At 34.6% G+C, this 14,247-nt stretch overlaps 1 protein-coding gene and 2 long non-coding RNA genes across 3 annotated transcripts; 2 read left to right on the top strand and 1 right to left on the bottom strand.

Moving 5' to 3' along the window:
* The first annotated feature begins 4,649 nt into the window (after positions 1-4,649).
* LOC137241783 (putative nuclease HARBI1) lies at positions 4,650-5,572 on the top strand. Its single transcript, XM_067769186.1, has 3 exons — positions 4,650-4,844; positions 4,904-5,345; positions 5,420-5,572. The coding sequence occupies exons 1-3, from the start codon at positions 4,723-4,725 to the stop codon at positions 5,570-5,572; spliced, it is 717 nt and encodes a 238-aa protein (XP_067625287.1). The 5' UTR covers positions 4,650-4,722.
* Positions 5,573-10,168: 4,596 nt separating this feature from the next.
* On the top strand, positions 10,169-11,928 carry LOC137242529 (uncharacterized). Its single transcript, XR_010950273.1, has 4 exons — positions 10,169-10,574; positions 10,642-10,852; positions 10,941-11,421; positions 11,604-11,928. It is a non-coding gene; the product is annotated as an uncharacterized lncRNA (long non-coding RNA).
* Positions 11,929-11,943: 15 nt separating this feature from the next.
* LOC137242530 (uncharacterized) lies at positions 11,944-14,090 on the bottom strand. Its single transcript, XR_010950274.1, has 2 exons — positions 13,832-14,090; positions 11,944-13,767 (listed from the first exon to the last, which is right to left on the bottom strand). It is a non-coding gene; the product is annotated as an uncharacterized lncRNA (long non-coding RNA).
* Between the last annotated feature and the right edge of the window lie 157 nt (positions 14,091-14,247).

The raw sequence follows: 14,247 nt of genomic DNA on the forward strand, positions 1-14,247 counted from the left end.
ACATAAAAGCGAGTTAATATCGAGCTCAAGGCCTAACAATAATTATTTTATCATTATTATTGTTATAATATATTTTTCTTAATTGAAAAAATTTTAAATCAGAATAGAAGAAAGACAAAATTTAGACAACTGCCAAAGCTCGTTGTATAGATCCATTTCGGGAACTGCTAAATTCCTTCATCGGCAAAGTTTAGGCGCCGCTGCTATAACCATTCAGCCATCACAGCGGTTTTTTGTTTGTCTTCATTATTCCTACTTCAATTCTGGTTCTTGCCAATTGATATTCACAGCACTGCGACATCTGTTACAGAATAGTTGTGAAAATTGGACTTGTTAGGCCTTGAGCTCGATATTAACTCGCGATATTACAAATCAGTAGGCCGATATAACAACAAAAATTGTTAATACATCCCAGAGCACGGGGAAAAAGTGTCAATAAAATATGACACTATGGCATCATCGCCATAAACAAAGTCCAATTTTCACAACTATTCTGTAACAGATGTCGCAGTGCTGTGAATATCAATTGGCAAGAACCAGAATTGAAGTAGGAATAATGAAGACAAACAAAAAACCGCTGTGATGGCTGAATGGTTATAGCAGCGGCGCCTAAACGTTGCCGATGAAGGAATTTAGCAGTTCCCGAAATGGATCTATACAACGAGCTTTGGCAGTTGTCTAAATTTTTTCTTTCTTCTATTCTGATTTAAAATTTTTTCAATTAAGAAAAATATATTATAACAATAATAATGATAAAATAATTATTGTTAGGCCTTGAGCTCGATATTAACTCGCGATATTACAAATCAGTAGGCCGATATAACAACAAAAATTGTTGACATAAAAGTTTAAGAAAAATTTTGTTGGAAAAATTTGTTTAATTTAAGATTTTTAACATTTTAAAGTAATTTTTTTCACAACATTTTAAAAATTAATTTTTATGCCGTTTTTGCCTGATTTATTTGACATTATAAAGATCTAAGACTAATTTTGTTAATGTTATTTTCCCTTATTTAATCAATATTATAGAAACTACTGTTTGAAATTTTCTAAATTTTTGATTTTCTTAAAAACATTTTTTTTCTGAGGTTAATATTTTTAACAATTCTAGTATGGTACATACCTACAAACATAAATAAAAATTTCATGTACTTTGTTTTTGTAAATTCGATGGACAAATGTCAAAATTGTACTGCGCCGGAAGTTGATGTATCAAATCAAATAAAAAAAGTTTATAATCACCTGCCCGATGCTGCCACCTTGTATCATTGCGCCATGTGTTAGCCAATCCAACACCGGCTGCGCCATGCACAGTAATTCTGCGTAGAACACCTTTCGGCATAGGCGGCCTTCGGCCGCGCTTATAAAAAATAACCCTGGGCTACGCCATGCCAACTCCGGGTGTGTGGTATAACCGTGGCTACCGCCACGGTGATGTCCTTCCGCATAGTACACCCTTCTGCGCAGAAGGACATCAAGCGCGGCCGAAGGCCGCCTACGCGGAAAGGTGTTTCAACTTTTCAAAATGAGTAGTAAAAATATATATTTTCTTTTTCTTTATTAACTGAAAGGTGGTAAGGTAATATTTATATTTGTTTTTTTTTTGTTTATGTGGCAGCACAGCTTTGTAATGTCATCAATAAAATATATATATATATATATATATAAATGTGCATGTTGCTACAAAAGCGCGATTGATTTAATAAAAAACATTTATAATAAGTAAAAACAATGCAAAAATGAAATGTGAAATATACAAAAATGCAATTTAAGTTTATCGTTGCCAATTTATATAGATATGTATGTGGATTAAGGTTTTGAAAAATGTGTAAATTGTAATTAAAGTAGGGGGACTCATGATAGCATATAAACTTATAAGGTGTAAAATTATATCCATTTACACACGCGGTTATATGAACGCACCTAGTAATACTCTTGATAAACTTGATCGTTTTTCAGCTGTATTATTTCCAAAAAAATTTTTTTGATTGTTATACAAATTAAAAAATACCAATATTAAGTGAAAAATCAAAACTAAAACGCCTTTACTTGCTGATGTTGGATATTTTTGATGAAAATGCCGTCTGTAATGTCTGCAAGGTTGCATTCCTTTGAGTTTACCGCGTTTACACAATGAAATGTGCGCGTAAATTTATACAAATTAGGGGGACTCATGTAACCGTATAAATGCCTTATAAAGTGTGTAAACGTATAAATCATTGTACAGGTCTACAAGTAGGATATGTAGCAGCACGCACATACACAGCCACGCTCACCTGATAAAATGCTTGTTCTTGTTCGTTTTTTTTTTTTTGTGGATGCTATTTGGCACTGTTGTACTTCTTAGGACAAAAAAAGTTTAGTAGCTGCTATCGAAAACTGCTTAAAATTTTTTTTTCTTATGTTACAAAGAAATATACTTATTTACTTTCAAACGAACACTTAATTACATCTCTCTTTAATAACCATATATTTTGGACAATTTTAATTAACAAATTGTGATACTTTATTACCGGGGACGATTGCTAAAACACGACCAAAACCGTCGGGGGAGGTATTAATAGACGCGTTTTGGCCTCGCTCCAATAATTCGAATACTTTTTCTCTTCGGACTATTGACAACAGGACAAAACGCGTCTATTCATTTTTCTTTCCGCTTTTTTGGACGGGTTATTGCAGTCGACCTCGGTTTCAAACTGTTTTTCGCGGAGAACTTTTGAACGGGTAGAAAAACTTAACTCACGTGTTTGTATTCTTAATTCTGAAATAACTACGCGTCCTCAGATACCCCAATTGAAGACTTTTTTATAATTTTCTGAAGGACCCATATGGCTGCACTTAAAATTTCCTACTAAATTCGTTCACAAAAATTTACCATCACAGCAACCCATATCTGATATTCCGATCCCTTTTTTGCTTCCCTGTGTCGCTTTCGACGAAGCAACCCCGGTAATTTTGACACTTCGTTCAGTGTCAAAACTCATGTTCCACGCAGGTTCCACTGGGTTCCACGCTAGTCAAACGAAGTCCACGAAGTCCACGAAGTGTCAAACTGCCGTGTGTTAGAAAGGGAAAGAAATTGTTTCCCTCTCATACATATCATACTTGTAAACCTGTACAATGGTATAAATTTATCTAGTTTACGCACGAGCTGTCAAATTTTGTATGAAAAATCATTTACACAATTTGTATAAATTTACGCGCACATTTCATTAGGGGGACTCATGAAAGCATATAAACTTATAAGGTGTAAAATTATATCCATTTACACACGCTGTTATATGAACGCACCTAGTAATACTATTGATAAACTTGAATGTTTATCAGCTGTATTATTGCCGAACAAATTTTTTTGATTGTTATACAAATTAAAAAATGCCAAGATTAAGTGAAAAATCAAAACTAAAATGCATTTACTTGCTGATGTTGGGGATTTCTGATGAAAATGCCTGCTGTAATGTCTGCAAGGTTGCATTCCTTGGAGTTTACCACGTTTACACAATGAAATGTGCGCGTAAATTTATACAAATTGTGTAAATGATTTTTCATACAAGATTTGACAGCTCGTGCGTAAACTAGATAAATTTATACGTTTACACACTTTATAAGGCATTTATACGGTTACATGAGTCCCCCTATTGTGTAAACGCGGTAAACTCAAAGGAATGCAACCTTGCAGACATTACAGACGGCATTTTCATCAAAAATCTCCAACATCAGCAAGTAAAGGCGTTTTAGTTTTGATTTTTCACTTAATTTTGGTATTTTTTAATTTGTATAACAATCAAAAAAATTTTTTTGGAAATAATACAGCTGAAAAACAATCAAGTTTATCAAGAGTATTACTAGGTGCGTTCATATAACCGCGCGTGTAAATGGATATAATTTTACACCTTATAAGTTTATATGTTATCATGAGTCCTCCTATTGTGTAAATGATTTTTCATACAAAATTTGACAGCTCGTGCGTAAACTAGATAAATTTATACGTTTACACACTTTATAAGGCATTTATACGGTTACATAAGTCCCCCTAGTGCTATAGAAATTTGCTAAATTTGCAAACTTTAACAACAAATAACTTTTAAATTATAAGTTTGCGCACTTTAAAATATATATATTTGTGATCGGGACAACTCCCTATTTCAGTTGATACCAAGTTTTACCCCGAACTCGGGGGGTGCTATTCTAAAATTTTGCCAATATTAGACTACAAATTATTAAAAGTGTTTTACAAAAACAGAATACATTGATAGTGTATGTTTATTTGTATTTATTTCGACGTGCCACCACCTTATAATGTTCTACCAAGATAAAAAGATATTGGCCCCTATTATGAGACAAATTCGATCTTCGACTGTGGTCGAAAGAGCTGATCGAACGAATTTTCATTCGGTATTATGACGCGCGTTCGATGAAGGCAAGCGTTATTGTGAATTTCGATAAATTCAAAAGTTCACAATAGCACATTTCCAATACTCTGTCAAATAAAATAAAGGCTCCTATTATGAGCATCTTTCGATCTTCGACTGTGGTCGAAAGAGCTGATCGAATGCATTTTCTTTCGGTATTATGACGCACGTTCGATGAAGGCAAGCATTATTGTGAATTTCGATAAATTCAAAAGTTCACAATAGCACATTTCCTTCAGCTTTCAAATAAAATAAAATAAATAGACAAAAGCAGAACTAGTTATTAAATGCAAATATTGAAAATAAAAGTATGACTACGACGGAATTGTGGTTTTATGATTCGTCAGATGAAGAGAAAAGCTTACTGGAGCTAGCCAGAAGTAGAAGACGCGTGAGGGATGCTTCAAATACTTTGAAAATGAATTCCACCACGTAAGTGTAGCTTTCTAAATAAGTTGTTAAATTGTTGAAATTATAAGTTTTTTTTATAGATTTATTCAAAACTTCAGACTGTCCAAAGAAGCGTTCATGGACTTGTTGTCCAGTACAGATGAACTGCTTCAGCAATGCACAAGAGCCAAGCATATTTCTAATATTCTAAAATATGCAACAGTTCTCCGATTTCGTGCTCGGGGATCCTACCAACTGAGCATTGGAAACGAAAATGCATTCGTACTTGCCCAGCCGAATGTGTCTGTGGTTCTAACAGAGGTGTTGAATGTCTTGGAAATTTTTATTTGTGAAAGATGGATAAAATTCAACTATGAGGAGGCTGAGCTACATCAATCAAAGTTGCATTTCTATAATGTTAGCAGAATTCCAGGGATTATTGGCTGTGTTGATGGCACACACATTAAAATTGTTGCTGCCAAAAAAGAATTACAGAATTTATATTACAACAGAAAAGGATTCTACAGCATTAATGCTATGTTTGTAAGTGTAACATTTTGATATTAGTTTCAGGTTGTAAATACATAAGTTTACATCTTTATACAAATATTTTTTAGGTTTGTGACCATTCTATGACTATACGATACATAAATGCAAAATATCCGGGAGCAACACATGATTCTTGTGTGTTCAATATGTCGGCCTTGAAATCACATTTGGAACAGCAAGAGCCCTTCACTACACACCAGACAAAGCAATACAAATTATAAACGTATGTGCGGCTTTTCACAATACAAATTTCTGTAGAAGAGTTATCTAATGAAGAGGACGACCATGATATCCCATTCGCCGAAATTGAATCCACAACCAACTCGGAAGCAGAAGAAATCAGAAACTAAATATTGCGAGTTTTGTAGATAATTCATTTTATTGAAATAAAAAATTCATATACATGTATATATATAAAAAAATATTTGGTAAATTCATTATGGTTCTTAAAAGCTAAAGATTTTCAGTTTTCATAATACAGTCTTAAATTTTATTATAAATTTGGTATAAAAAATATCACTTCAGTTTCATATGTTTGTTAAAAAAAAAAAAATCAGGTATTGTTCAGCACTTAAAGCATAAATTTGTGATGGCCTTATTTTTTCATTTGGCTTTTATACAACTCCAGCTTTTCCTGTTTCGATTTCAAAAAATCACGTTTCTAATAGTACTCCAAGCTATACGTTCTCCTCGCATACTTTTCTGTCTCAAGAGCACTTTTTTTGATCTCTTCCAATGTTTTCAGCATCTCTTCTTAAACATTTTTTTGATTTGCTGTCTGCTCTTGCAATAGTTTGAGCCTATCGTTTTTGCTGCACTTTTTCGATTTGCTTTTCGTGGCCTCTCCTCATCAGGTGCACCACTTTGTCCACTTACTTCCAAATTCTCATCCGATTCTAAGTTATCACTATATAATCGCTCCACAATCATATCTTCACATTCTTCATTCGCATTAGTACTAAGGCCATGCTCTTGTACAGGTGGATCTACACTGGTCTGAAGACTTAACAAACCCATTATAGACTCTTCTGATTGCGTAAAGATATTTAACCTGTTTGGTCCACCACCAGTTGCACGGTATTCCACTATGTTCTCCGACATTTTTGTTTTTGTTTTTGACTTCATGTCAGCCCACACCTGAGACGACGAAAATAAAGTTGTATTATACAGAATTGACTTCTATGGTTCTTTAGTTCACCTTAATCCACTTTTCCGTCGTTCTTACTGGTGGTCCTAAACAGTTCAGCTCCACTGTTATATCATCCCACTTTTTTGTCACCTGAACCTTTGTGCAAGTTCATTTTGCTATATGGGAATTTTTTTCCATAATTGAAACCAGTCTTTCAAGCTGTTGTCTTGTACTCACGACCTTGGACCTATATAAAATTAATTCAAATATTTTAAAATTACTACTAGGTAGTAAAAAATTAGAACATAAATACAAAAAACTTACATTTTAAACAATTCTTTTTCTGTTCGATAAAGCGTCGACAACAAATTTCTATTCGCTACAAAATTCGGTACACAACGAAAATTTCGACAGAGATGAGGTGTCATAATACTAACTTCTAATTCGATTTTCGATGTTCGATAGCCAACGAAGATCGAAGATCGAAAGATGCTCATAATAGGGGCCAAAATAAATAAACAAAAGCAGAACTAGATTAAATGCAAATATTAAAAATAAAAGTATGACTACAACGGAATTATGGTTTGATGATTCGTCAGATGAAAAGGAAAGCTTACTAGAGCTAGCCAGAAGTAGAAGACAGGTGAAATGCTTCAAATCCTCTGGAAATGAATTCCACCACGTACATAAGTGTAGCTTTCTAAATAAGTTGTTAAATTGTTGAAATTATAAGTTTTGTTTATAGATTTGTTCAAAATTTCAGACTGTCCAAAGAAGCATTCATGGACTTATTGTCCAGTACAGATGAACTGCTGCAGCAATTCACAAGAGCCAATTCTATTACTAATATTTTTTAATTTTGGTAACAGTTTCCGATTTTGTGCTCAGGGATCCTACCAACTGAGCACTGGAAACGAAAATGCACTCGGACTTGCCCAGCCGACTGTGTTTGTGGTACTACCAGAGGTGTTGAATGTCTTGGAAGATTTTATTTGTGAAAGATGAATAAAATTGAATTACGAGGAGACTGAACTGCAGCAAGCAAAGTTCCATTTCTATAATGTGCAAGTTCCTTTTCTATATGGGGATTTTGTTCCATAATTGAAATCAGTCTTTCAAGCTGTTGTTTTGTACTCACGACCTTGGATATATATAAAATTAATTCAAATAGTTTAAAATTACTACTAGGTAGTAAAAAAGTAGAACATAAATACGAAAAACTTACATTTTGAAAACAATTATTTTCCTATTCGATACAGCGTCGAAAACAAATTTCTGTTCGCTTGAAAATTAGATACACAACGAAAATTTCGACAGATATGAGTTGTCATAATACCAATTTCAAATTCGATTTTCGATGTTCGATAGCCAGCGAAGATCGAATAATGCTCATAATAGGGGCCATTGTTGCGGAGCTGGCAACACTATTCACCACCTTCATTTGTTTTCGTTTAATTGCAACAACGAAAAAAGCGACAATAGTACCGACGTGTTTTCCGCGAATAACTTTTAATCTTGACGCAAATACGCGTCTTTTGATACCGCTATCGACATGTGCGACAAGCATTATTGTGAATTTCGATAAATTCAAAAGTTCACAATAGCACATTTTCAATACTCTGTCAAATAAAATAGAATAAATAAACAAAAGCAGAACTAGTTATTAAATGCAAATATTAAAAATAAAAGTATGACTACAACGGAATTGTGGTTTGATGATTCGTCAGATGAAGAGGAAAGCTTACTGGAGCTAGCCAGAAGTAGGAGACGGGTAAGATGCTTCAAATCCTTTGGAAGTGAATTCCACCACGTAAGTGTGGCTTTCTAAATAAGTTGTTAAATTGTTGAAATTATAAGTTTTGTTTATAGATTTATTCAAAATTTCAGACTGTCCAAAGAAGCGTTCATGGACTTGTTGTCCAGTACAGATGAACTGCTGCAGGAATGCACAAGAGCCGAGTCTATTCCTAATATTTTTTTAATTTTGGCAACAGTTCTCCGATTTTGCGCTCAGGGATCCTACCAACCGAGCGTTGGAAACGGCATTCACTTATTTGTGAAAGATGAATAAAATTGAATTACGAGGAGGCTGAGCTGCATCAAGCAAAGTTGCATTTCTATAATGTGCAAGTTCCTTTGCTATATGGGGATTTTGTTCCATAATTGAAACCAGTCTTTCAAGCTGTTGCTTTGTACTCACGACCTTGGACCTATATAAAATTAATTCAAATAGTTTAAAATTACTAGCAGGTAGTAAAAAAGTAGAATATAAATACAAAAAACTTACATTTTAAACAATTCTTTTTCTATTCGATACAGCATCTACTAAAAATTTCTATTCGCTTGAAAATTAGATACACAACGAAAATTTCGACAGAGATGAGTTGTCATAATACCAATTTCAAATTCGATTTTCGATGTTCGATAGCCAGCGAAGATCGAAGATCGAATAATGCTCATAATAGGGGCCTAAGAGTTTCCTAGAGCTGCGGATAATTTTGTGATTTTTAGGACCCCCTCTACCCCTACAAATCAACAAAAGTTTGAAAATCGTGGAACCTTATATAAAATCCAACACATTATTATATTTCAATATGTTGCTTACCAGAAGTGCGCAGAAATTTCTTCATCTTTCTCTCGAAGCCACCAAAACGCTGAATTTATAAAAGTAAATATTACGGAATACGATTGTGTTTTCCCAAGCGTCCGTAAAGCAGATAGTGATGAAAACTTCGATACCTAAAGAATCGAGTGATTTTTTTTTTTAAATCGATTCTACATTTCTAAAAAGAAAAATCGATTAAGAATCGAATCGAAATCCAGGTCTACCGCCCATTGTGAATCAATTCACAATTAATGTTGGCAGATCCCGTGATTTTTGAGGAACAATGTTATCTGTGCTTGTGACCTCTCAGTCACAGCGTATTTTATCCGTGACTGTGACTGTGACATAGGAAGAGGAAGAGCTACCCTTCAAGACGGTGGTTGGTGATAGTTCACGCACACATTCAAAGCCTTTTTTTGCTCTCCACTAACACATGTAACATTTGATACTGTCATCAAAATGACAGTGTCATATTTAATAACATAGTGTACAAGTACAAGTGTGTTGACTTATCTGTCAAGCATTCTGACAGGCACTCGCTGGATTCGGAATGACAGCGAATTCAAAATGGATACCATTACCGAATGCTCCGAATGATTGAAAAATTGAAAAAGTCGATACGATTGGTAGTCAAAAATGTTGTCGTTGAGACTAAAAATGCGACTCTAGACCTGAGATTTCCATCAGGTGAGCGAGGCTGTTTGTAGTTTTGACGTTTATCGCTTAGTGAACACACTTGGTATAGGTACACTATGTCATAGTGTACAAGTACAAGTGTGTTGACTTATCTGTCAAGCATTCTGACAGGCACTCGCTGGATTCGGAATGACAGCGAATTCAAAATGGATACCATTACCGAGTGCGCCGAATGATTGAAAAATTGAAAAAGTCGATACGATTGGTAGTCAAAAATGTTGACGTTGAGACCAAAAATGCGACTCTAGACCTGAGATTTCCATCAGGTGAGCGAGGCTGTTTGTAGTTTTGACGTTTATCGCTTAGTGAACACACTTGTATAGGTACACTATGCACTATGTTTAATAAACTAAAAAATGCAAAAGGATTGGTTGGAACTGTATCATTGTGGTCTGCAATCAAGAGCAAACAAAAGGCAGCAGCTGTTGACTCATGCAACCATTGCTAAGTACTTTATGCAAATTTAGAATGTTATGCTGGATTTGTTATATAGTTTCTCTGATGATGAATTGCAACGTGAAGCCAAACCGGAGGGGTGGAACGATTATATTAATGGTATTGTAAAGTCGGCACGTGTGTTAGCAAGTCGTTTGCCTGAACAAGAGGATTTCATAAGTGATCTGGAAATGTTTCGTCTCAAAATGATATTGCGCTTATTACACGTATCTAGCTTCAATGGTAAAATGAATGCGCTAAATGAAATCAATATAGTGCTAAGCTCATATTCAACATCGTACACAACAACAACAACATTGTATGCCCGATGATGAAATGGATTGGTTGACAGCAGAGCGTAAGTACACGTAAACAATTTAATATAAAAATATTGGCTTTTTCATTGCGATTTTATTTGGTACTAGAATTATATCAAACTTTCAGATGTTTTGTGCTGGAAAGACGCCTTGCTCAGCTACAATATGTTGAAAAGCTGGAGAAGATAATACGATTTCTTATAAAAGAACACGCCTTAACACTTGAAGATTTGGATACAGTATGGCGTGCACAGAGTGGCAAACATGAGCTTGGGATTTTACGTCCGAACAATTAGATCATCTGTTTGAATCATTCCAGGTAGATACAAACTTTCAACATATATGAATACAAAATTAATATTAATTGATAATAAGAATACTCATAAAATTTTCACTATGTTTTCTAGCCTATACTAGTATGACGGGCGCTAATAAGCGTCAGCGTGAACGGCTTCTCAAACTAATAAGGCGCCTTGCCGAGGACGATAAGAATGGTTTAAAGGCTAAAAAAGTGTTAAAGCTTTTTTGAACGTTTGCGCATAGCCAGGAAATACCGCCAGAAGTATTAGGTCAAGCATTACCAGCGTTTAATACGCGAAAATTGTTGCTTGTATGTTTAATCGCCCAGTCATGCTGCGCGCACTCAACAAACACTTAATCACCAACAAGTAATTGAACGTTTGCCAAATGATTATACTTTCATCATACTTGGTACGAACAGTTTAACTGCATATATGGATAAAATTCGCAACATGATTGCTGAAATGCCGAATGTTGAGCGGAACACTTTATGTATTGATGGACGTTATCCGCATAATATGCAATGAGCGTTTCGATTTTCTCAAGTTGTTGTTAAAGGATGGGCACCTATGGTTGTGCGCCGAACAAGTAAGAGATTATTGCAATAGTTTTTCATCTATTAATAAAGGGGTTGTCAGTTATTAATTTTAAGATTTGGGTTGGTGTTGTTGTAGCAGGTTGTTGTTATTGTAGAGTACTCGTTATTTATAATTTGTAAAAACTATTGTATATATAATGAAAGGAATTAAATGTTTAATTTTCGCTTTAAGGTACATGATAAGGAGGTCAAGGAGGTGGATAATTAGGGGGGTTCACCGTCTTTTAAAACCCAATAAATCGCAACATCTGGACAAATATACATCAGCTGCTGGAAATCACGTCCATTCCGGCAGCACTAATAATCAATTCCTGTGACTCGGCATCAAAGTCAATCCCGACAACTGATTTAATAATATATACATATTTTATAATATAATTTTGTGCAATTTGTATGCTTCTGTAATTTATCTATAACCCGTAACTATATTTAATCTGATTAATTGTTAAATTTGTAGACTACTAAATAAATAAATAAGTGGTAATTTTAAAACCCAATTTTTTGTTATCAAATTCTTTTTATTTTATCATAGTCAGCCTTTAGTTCAATTAACATTTAAATACAGGTACCAAAAATATTTTATGAAATAAAACTACAAAAATTGTATATATTCGTACATACAGAAAAAAAATTAAATATAAATACATATTCAATCAATCTTAGTAAAATATTTTTTTTGGATGCGTTTAATTTAAAAATGTTATACAAAACTTTGATTACTGTTTAAGAAGATAAGCATCTCAGTTTTTTTTCACTCAGTCGTGAGCGACGGTCACTAACTATTTGGCCTGCTTTCGAAAAAACTCTTTCACATGGAACAGAAGATGCTAGTGCACATAAATATTTCTTTGCCAAATCTGCTAGCTTAGGGTATTTATATTTATTTTCGCGCCACAACTGAAATGAATTGTTTGTTCTGGAAACTATTCCATCCTCTAAATACCGCTGCATTTCAATGATGCTTTTTGCTTCAGCACTACCTTTCGGTCTATTTTGGTTGGCACATTGATCGAAAGAGCTCCAAATGGAAAGAAAGTATTCTGCAGGTTCGTCTACACTCTCAGACGAGGGAGCCGATTCTGCCCTATACAGTTCCATAAGATTACTTTTCACAATTTTTTTACAATTTTCTGCAGCTAATTCATCCGTCAATGCTAATAATTTAAACCTAGGATCCAAAAATGTAGCTACAGAAAATGTGTTGCTTTTTTGGATATTGCGCAATCGTTCCCGAATACCATTTACAAAAATGTCTATAACCTTGCGCACAGGATCGGGCCAAACTTTTGTTAGCAAATGCCTGTAAACGTCCTGAAGACCATTTGTAATTGGTATTACCAGGGATCCCGTACAATACGTTTCGCCACTTATGGTTACTGTAGCGTCTTTGAATGGTTGACATATTATACATAAATCTTTGACTATTTGCCATTCTTCACTGGACAAGGTTAAAAGGCTCCTGTTTAAAATAACTAGCGTACATTTTACTGCTTCCTCAAGCGCAGCAAATCGTCCCATCATTGCAAGAGTAGAGTTCCACCTAGTCTCAACTTGTTAAATCAGCTTCAACGGGTCCCTGCCACTGTTTCGTTGATAGCTCAGAAAAGCTTCGTTGGCTGAAGAACTTTTCTTAAAATAGGTAACTATACCTTTGATCTTATCGATTATTTCAGCAACTTCCGTTACACGCAAGCCATATTTAACAAAACAATCAAATTCATTGTATGAGCCATACATCCAAAATGTTTCCAATTCAACTTTGTTGTAAGGGCACATTTTATGTTACTGGCGTTATCGGAAACAGAAAGCAAAATTTTTCTTTCTACATTCCAGTCACAGACAATCTTGTATATCGCGTTAGCTAAGTTTTCGGCCGTATGGTTAATATTGAGCTCTGAAGCCGACAATAGTATGGATTTCAGCTCAAACTCCGGTGATACAAAATGCGCTGTCACAGCAATGAAGCTACAAACATTTCTTGAAGTCCAACAATCCGTTGTAATACAAAATTGGTTGCCGCCTTGTATCATTCCTTGCATTTTATGTCTGCACTCTTCGTACAAAGCAGGAATCATGGTTTTGGAAACTACCCGTCTGCTTGGGAGTACGTACATAGGATTCAAAGATTTCACAAATTCCCTGAACCCTCTATCGTCTACAACGCTGAATGGCTGTAAGTCTATAGTAAATAACTGCAGAAGCTTGATATTCAAACCCTCTTTTGAAATTGGGCGATAGTTTTTTATAATTTTGCATTGTGTCATCCGTTTTGGTGCTGCACTGGAAGTTGATGGCTGCTCTTCGGTGATATCAATTTCGATAGGTTGAGGTTTATCCTGCAAATGGAAATGCATACATACACAGGGACACTAACAAAGTTTGGAAGTCGTTAAAATTTACCACAAGCTCTTCCAGTTGTACGGTCGGATGCCTCCGAATCATATGTCTCTTCAAATTACTTGTCGATGTTTTATAAGATATTTTGGTTTTGCAAATATTGCATGTGGCAAAAGAATGATCCACCTTTTCAAAAAACTGCCATAGGAAACTGGTTTTGGATTTTTTTAACGACATGTTTTATAAATAATAAATTTTTATAAAACTTTAAGCTTAAAGTGATACACTCCAAATCGCCCCAGTCCAGTCAATACGAGAATATTCAAAATGAAACAATTTTCAGAACGTAAGTAACAGACGTATTCACATCAATAGAAACCGTATTCAAAACGGAATGCAAAAAAAATATCCATTCTAAATACATATACATGCATGATTTTACATGGCGACTGCGCCATCTGCTGCTAATTAGTTGTAGC

This window comes from Eurosta solidaginis, chromosome 2 (genome assembly GCF_040869045.1).
Source record: "Eurosta solidaginis isolate ZX-2024a chromosome 2, ASM4086904v1, whole genome shotgun sequence".
Classification (NCBI taxonomy): domain Eukaryota; kingdom Metazoa; phylum Arthropoda; class Insecta; order Diptera; family Tephritidae; genus Eurosta; species Eurosta solidaginis.

Bases quoted from the DNA above. Each gene is read 5' to 3' on its own strand.
- LOC137241783 (XM_067769186.1), top strand. From the start codon at position 4,723: ATGACTACGACGGAATTGTGGTTTTATGATTCGTCAGATGAAGAGAAA. The intron at 4,845-4,903 runs GTAAGTGTAGCT...TTTTTTTTATAG, and splicing joins TTGAAAATGAATTCCACCAC to ATTTATTCAAAACTTCAGAC. The intron at 5,346-5,419 runs GTAAGTGTAACA...AATATTTTTTAG, and splicing joins ACAGCATTAATGCTATGTTT to GTTTGTGACCATTCTATGAC.